General features: G+C 45.3%; 1 protein-coding gene across 2 annotated transcripts; it reads right to left on the reverse strand.

Moving 5' to 3' along the window:
- Positions 1–6: 6 nt before the first annotated feature.
- On the reverse strand, positions 7–3,424 carry LOC116869279 (cyclin-dependent kinase 4 inhibitor B). 2 transcript variants are annotated; one of them, XM_032860294.1, is made up of 2 exons: positions 2,844–3,424; positions 7–318 (listed from the first exon to the last, which is right to left on the reverse strand). In XM_032860294.1, exons 1-2 carry the CDS (start codon positions 2,997–2,999, stop codon positions 58–60), a joined length of 417 nt encoding a protein of 138 aa, XP_032716185.1. In that variant the 5' UTR covers positions 3,000–3,424; the 3' UTR covers positions 7–57. The 2 variants fall into 2 exon arrangements, with proteins under 2 accessions (XP_032716185.1, XP_032716186.1); XM_032860295.1 differs by lacking the exon at positions 2,844–3,424 and adding an exon at positions 2,726–2,821.
- Between the last annotated feature and the right edge of the window lie 2,602 nt (positions 3,425–6,026).

The following is a 6,026-nucleotide window of genomic DNA, read 5'->3' on the forward strand; positions in this document are numbered from 1 at the left end:
GGGGGGTGGGGAACAGGGGAGAAAATAAATGTTGTGGGCGGCTGGGGGTACCTGCCATCAGTCTCCTGCAGCTGCGCGCAGGTACCGGGCGACAGCTCGGTGGCCCCTCTCCTCAGCCAGGTCCACGGGCAGGCGGCCCCAGGCATCGCGCACGTCCAGCTGCGCCCCGGCTCGGTGCAGAACCACGAGCGTGTCCAGGAAGCCCTCCCGGGCCGCATCGTGCACAGGTCGGGTGAGGGTGGCTTCGTCCGCACAGTTGGGCTCCGCGCCATAGAGCAGCAGCAGCTCGGCCACGCGGGTGCTGCCCATCATCATGACCTGCCAGAGAGAGCAGAGTGGTCAGGGCGGTGAGATGCAGGCCTGGGCCGGGACAGGTAGAACCATTTCAAATAAATACCTGTTCACGAAGTAGCCACCTAATGCAGGGGCGCTTACAAGTCTCAGGAGTCTGGTTATGCTTCCTGTTTTGATGAAATCCCGACACCGTCCCCCGCCCCTCTCTTATAACTCTTTACTCAGCCCTAATTGGGTTTCATTTTATTCTCCAAGCTGCAGAGACAAGAAAGAGCTGATAATAGAGCGCTAATAGTTGTTGTGTGAAAAAGAAAATTTTGATTTCCGTCGGAACATGGGAATCCATTTTGTTAAATAATTTATGGGCGGAGTTAAGTTTAAAAGCTTTTACGGGACGCCTGGGTGGCTCAGTTGTTGAATGTCTGCCTTTGGCTGGGGCCATAGTTCTGGGGTCCTGGATTTGGGCCTGCATTGGGCTCCTTGATCGGTTGGAGGCCTGCTTCTCCCTCTCTCACTCCCCCTACTTGTGTTCTCTCTCTAGCTGTGTCTCTGTCAAATAAATGAAATCTTAAAAAAAAAAAAAAAAAAAACAGAAAGAAAGAAAGAGCTTTTACAGACTTAGATTATTTCCCTTGATGTCTCTTCCACATCAGCCATAATCTGGATCTTAAAAATATTTAGGAGGCAGTGAGCTGATATTTTTAAGAGAATAATGCTTTAGAGTAGAAACAATGTTTTTTTAGAGTAGAAACAATGATTTAAGTTGTTCAGTTTTTCCTTGTAAACAAACATGTAACATAAACACTATATTTACATTGTACAGGATTTTATAATGTAATAGGATTTTATAATGTTAGATACTAAATAATTTGCTATGTAAAAAAGAGCTCAGATGTTAGTCAAATCAGAGCAATGCATAATTTAGAAAAAAAGATGTTTTGGAGCTGTAAACCTGTAGCATCCACTTGTGTATATGTACATTATACAAGCATTTACTTTCTTATTTTAACAATAAAACAGTTTTTGATAACTAAATATCCAAAATGGAGTTATTTGTTCTTGTGAGCTTATGTATTTAAAAATGTGCCATGTAATTTAAGACAGTACTTTTTGTTTCATGAATATTAGAAACATCCATTTCCTCCCTTAAAAACCGTGATAAGTTATCATTTCCACTAGTGATGTGTATCAGATATTTCACATACAGAGAGAAGAAAAAGTTGTTCTTAGTATCTCAGAAAATGATGAATTAAAACTATAATTAAAAATCTCTTTTGAAATTATTAATATCATTTGAAGTCTTTAAGAACTACTTTATAATATTTATGCTGCTTTAAACTATTCCTCATTTCTTTTTTTTTCAAGATTTTATCGACTTATTTGAGAGAGAGAGAGTGAGCGCTCATGTGTGTGCACTTGAACACACACACACACACACATGTAGGGGAGGCCGGAGAGGGGTAGAGACAGAGGGAGAGTAAGAACCAGACATCTGCTGAGAAGGGAGCGGAGGCAGGGCTTGATTTTAGGACCCTAAGATCATGACCCCAGGAGAAGTCAGATGCTTTACCGACTGAGACACCCAAGCACCCCAAGCTGTCCCTCATTTCTTATAACACTTTTCTAAGAATGCTAAAGAAATGAACATATATTTCTTTAAAAATCTACATGATAAGATTCCTTAATAACAGCTTGGTTCTAGAATGTGACATTGAGATGAATACTAACTATTATACTCAACAATAAAGCACAAAATATTACCTTGGGTTTTAAAATAATTAAAAAATGCCAGTACTAATTAAAGGGATTCATAAACATATTGAATAAAGGATATTAATAACTAAGAGGCTAATTATGTATGTAGACCCTCTGGCATTTAAAAAGGACCTAACAGTTGCTGCAGCATGCTTTTGTAACCTAATCACTGATAATTAAACAAAAATCTATAGAAGCATATTTTTCCTCATGTAACACTCGAGACACTGCTAACATAGGAAGGATTAAGTACTGTGGTCAAGGAATCCTGGCTTATCTCTTTGTATTCAGTTTGCTTCTATGAGAAAAGAATACAAAGAATTTCATATTGCAGCCAAGAAGTGCATGGTAATTTTTTTTGATGCACTATGATTCTGCGTGATTCCCCAAATCTAATCCAGATTGTGTAATTTGTCATTTGATTATCTTTATCAATGGAAGTTGACAGAATATTTATTGAAGGACAGAGAAGACAAACGGTTTCCTCCCCAAAATAACCACTCCTTTTCTCCCCAATTGAACCTCTCCCTTGCATCTGTGATCATGAGATGGGAGAGAGAATATTGACATTTTTTCCGCTACTAAAAAGAAAACCAAACTGAAGAAGCGGTTTCTTTCAATCCCTTTCTTTAGGATCCTTGGTGGGGAGAACCTGCTTTACACCTGGGCTCCACACCTCAAGGAAGAGAGACACAGGTACGTTGGTGAAGGTCTCGGTCCCAGCCGCGTCCCACGGAGGCCGCTCCCCTTTGTTCATGCGCCCCCTGCCGGCAAGGCCCCAGGGCCCCAGCTACCTGGATCGGCCGCCTCCCGAAGCGGTTGACTCCGTTGGGATCCGCACCGGCTTCCAGGAGCTGCCGCACGGTCTCCACTTGCCCCTGTGCGGAGGCGCTGGCCAGGCCCGCGTCGTCGCCGCCACCACCCAGCATGCCCTTGTCCTCCTCGCGCATTTCGCAGCCCGCAAACGCAGACCGGCCGGGATAGTCCACCGCTGGCCGTGAGCTTCGCCACACTCCTCCCTTGTTCCCCACCTCGCCCTGGCGCCCTCTCCCCTGCGTGGGAAAGCTCAGGTCAGCTTCAGCCCTCTTTCGCTGTCCTTCTGTCGCTGGGAGGCCCGTGCAATGGCCTAGCCACTCGTGGTTAAACTCGGCTTTTCCCGGCTGGCTCCCGGGAAAAAGCGCCTCCCGTGGCCGCAGCCGAGCGTAGGGCGCCTTCGGCCGCCGAGCGCGGGCGCGTCGCAGCGTCCTCTCCGCGGAGCCTGCTCTGGCTAGGTGGAGAGCCGGCTGGGAATGAATCCGTTTCCAGGCAGGCGGCCGGGCAGGGCATTCCCCACCCCCTTAGGCTCCACCTCCCGTCCCGCCGGCCAGCGCTGGCACTTCCCATTGTGCGGGCAGGGAGGCCTGGCCCGCAGATGACGTTACAGGGGACAAGGCCGTGGCAGGCGGCGGCAGGGGGTGGGGACGCGGCGGGGGCCCGATGGGGGGGGGCGGGAAGAGGACGGGAGACCTGCCAGATGGTCCTGGGACGCATGCGCCAGACACGGGCGCGGCGAGCTTGCAGTCCTGCTTGCCCAGCGTCCAGCAAAGGCCTTAGCTAAGGTTTTGGAAAAGTTGAATCAATGCAGTCAGCTCCTAATCCCCTCCCTCCAGCAGGCGGAGCAGAGGATTTCTATTCCTTCAACCCGGTGCCAGGTGGTTTCACTCTGGAAACGTTAGTCGTTCCTGGTGCAATTGAATGACTGGCTAAGAGAAAGGCATTTAAAGTAACTTCGTCTCCCTTAAGATTTCTTTTCTTTTCTTTTCTTTTTTTTAAAGGGGGGGGGATTTCTGTTCCTGTCCTGTCCCCCATGGGAAGAAATACAGAGGGTGAGGACTTCTGTTGTTTTTTTTGTTTGTTTTGTTTTTAAAGATTTTGTTTATTTATTTGACACAGAGAGATCGCAAGTAGGCAGAAAGGCAGGCAGAGAGAGAGCTGGAAGCAGTCTCCCTGCTGAGCAGAGAGCCCGATGTGGGGCTTGATCCCAGGACCCTGGGATCATGACCTGAGCCAAAGGCAGAGGCTTAACCCACTGAGCCACCCAGGTGCCCCTCCCTTAAGATTTCTGAAAGTGACAGTTTTGCACCTGTCATGCCGGTTAAATTCGTCCCCAGGGAGTATTTGAATTTCACCAGCTTCGCATCTTGCATCAAGTTTAGCACTTCTCTTTTGGGTGTGTTTTCTTAGTTGAATTAGTGAAAAGTCAGTCACAGTGAAAAATCCCGAGAATCCTGTTTTGAATGGGCTTTTTATTCTTTTCATCTTTGAATAATGGATACACACATACACAACACCAAAAAGCAAACCTAGTTTGAGAATGACAATGGCAACCTGGTACATGTGAGACATTTAAAAAATATAAATACATATTTTAAGAATCTGAGATTCCAGTTTCATGATATTTGAATAGTATTATTTTTGTTTGCACTCTTAACTATTTAAACCCACTTCACAAGTATTTGATTTTTATTTATCATGAGTAATAAAGGAAATTTATGCAGTAATAATGAAGCATAATAAAACAGAGGTGTGGTGCTGGGCCTGTCATTAAACAGGCTGAACCTGTCATTAAATCCTCTTCTGAAGATTTAAAGGCCAATTGCTTTTCTTCCCAATCTTCCTAGGTGAGTTTGAATTAACATATGCATTGCTTTAAAGATTTAAAAAATTACAACAGATGTTTGATTAAAATAGGAAGAGAACCACAAACTATGTTTCTGTTGCCTGAAAGCTTTGGTGAGGAACTATATTAGACTGAGCTTCTTCTAACATGGAACAGTTCTTATTTACAAATTAATTTTGGTTCAGAGTGCAGAGGAGGAGTGCCTAAGAAAGAGCAATTGCTTGCTTACTCATAAATGAGAGTTTGTTTCACATGTTTCTTCTAGCATACCTTAGCTTGGACTCCCTCTTCCCAATCCATTGAAGAATAAGGAAGCACTCTTCAAAGATAGGGGAGCCCATAGAAGTGGTGGTTAGGGATGAAGATCTACTGACTGAGACACAGTTTAAATCCACCTGGATAGGGAAGGGAAGGAGGCAGCATTAATAACCATTTTTTCCTCTTACCCTACCCTCATTTCTTAGTTTTCAGTTTCTTAATTTCTCTCTTTCCCTCTTATTTGAACCTCCACTCTTATCTGAAAAAGAAAAGTCCTTTTATTTGCTGATGGTGGCTCCATTCCTTGGTCTGGCCAGAGGCCAGTCTACTTCTGGTTGAAAAGCATCGATGAGCTGTTGTGTTTTTTTTTTTAAGATTTTATTTATTTATTTGACAGACACAGATCACAAGCAGGCAGAGAGGCAGGCAGAGAGGGTGGGGCGGGGGGGGGGAGCAGGCTCCCTGCTGATCATGACCTGAGCCGAAGGCAGCGGCTTAACCCACTGAGCCACCCAGGTCCCCAGATGAGCTGTTTTTGACCAGTATTTGGGGTCAGTCCCCATTGATGGTGTATTGGGTATTACAGGTGTGTGTGTAGAATGGAAGAAGAGAGAGGAAATATGGACAGTGGGAAGCCAGAGTTTTGAAATGGATGGCATTGTTTCTTTGGCAGTCACTCTGAGGGTTTGAGTCATCAGACTGATAGTGGTGGGTGTGGTAATGAATGGACTCAGTCCAGAGTGTCTTAATCAGAACAGCCTAGCTACCCTGAAATTTAGTGCTTGGCCAAACGTAACAAGGCAGGTTGCCTTTTAAAGGAGTGTTGTTATCACTCGGCATCAGGGAAATACAAATCAAAACCACAATGAGATACCACCTCACACCAGTCAGAATGACTAAAGTTAAAAAGTCTGGAAACGACAGATGATGGTGAGGTTGTGGAGAAAGGGGAATCCTCCTACACTGTTGGTGGGAATGCAAGCTGGTGCAGCCACTCTGGAAAACAGCATGGATGTTCCTCAAAAAATTGAAAACAGAGCTACCCTACAATCCAGCAATT

Source organism: Lontra canadensis, unplaced genomic scaffold (assembly GCF_010015895.1).
Source record: "Lontra canadensis isolate GAN:19392208 unplaced genomic scaffold, GSC_riverotter_1.0 scaffold19, whole genome shotgun sequence".
Lineage (NCBI taxonomy): Eukaryota > Metazoa > Chordata > Mammalia > Carnivora > Mustelidae > Lontra > Lontra canadensis.

What these genes read in the sequence shown, in the direction of transcription:
- LOC116869279 (XM_032860294.1), bottom strand. Translation starts at nt 2,999, where the DNA reads ATGCGCGAGGAGGACAAGGGCATGCTGGGTGGTGGCGGCGACGACGCG. An exon ending in TCGGGAGGCGGCCGATCCAG is followed by an intron (nt 319 to 2,843) that starts GTAGCTGGGGCC and finishes TCTCTCTGGCAG; the next exon opens with GTCATGATGATGGGCAGCAC.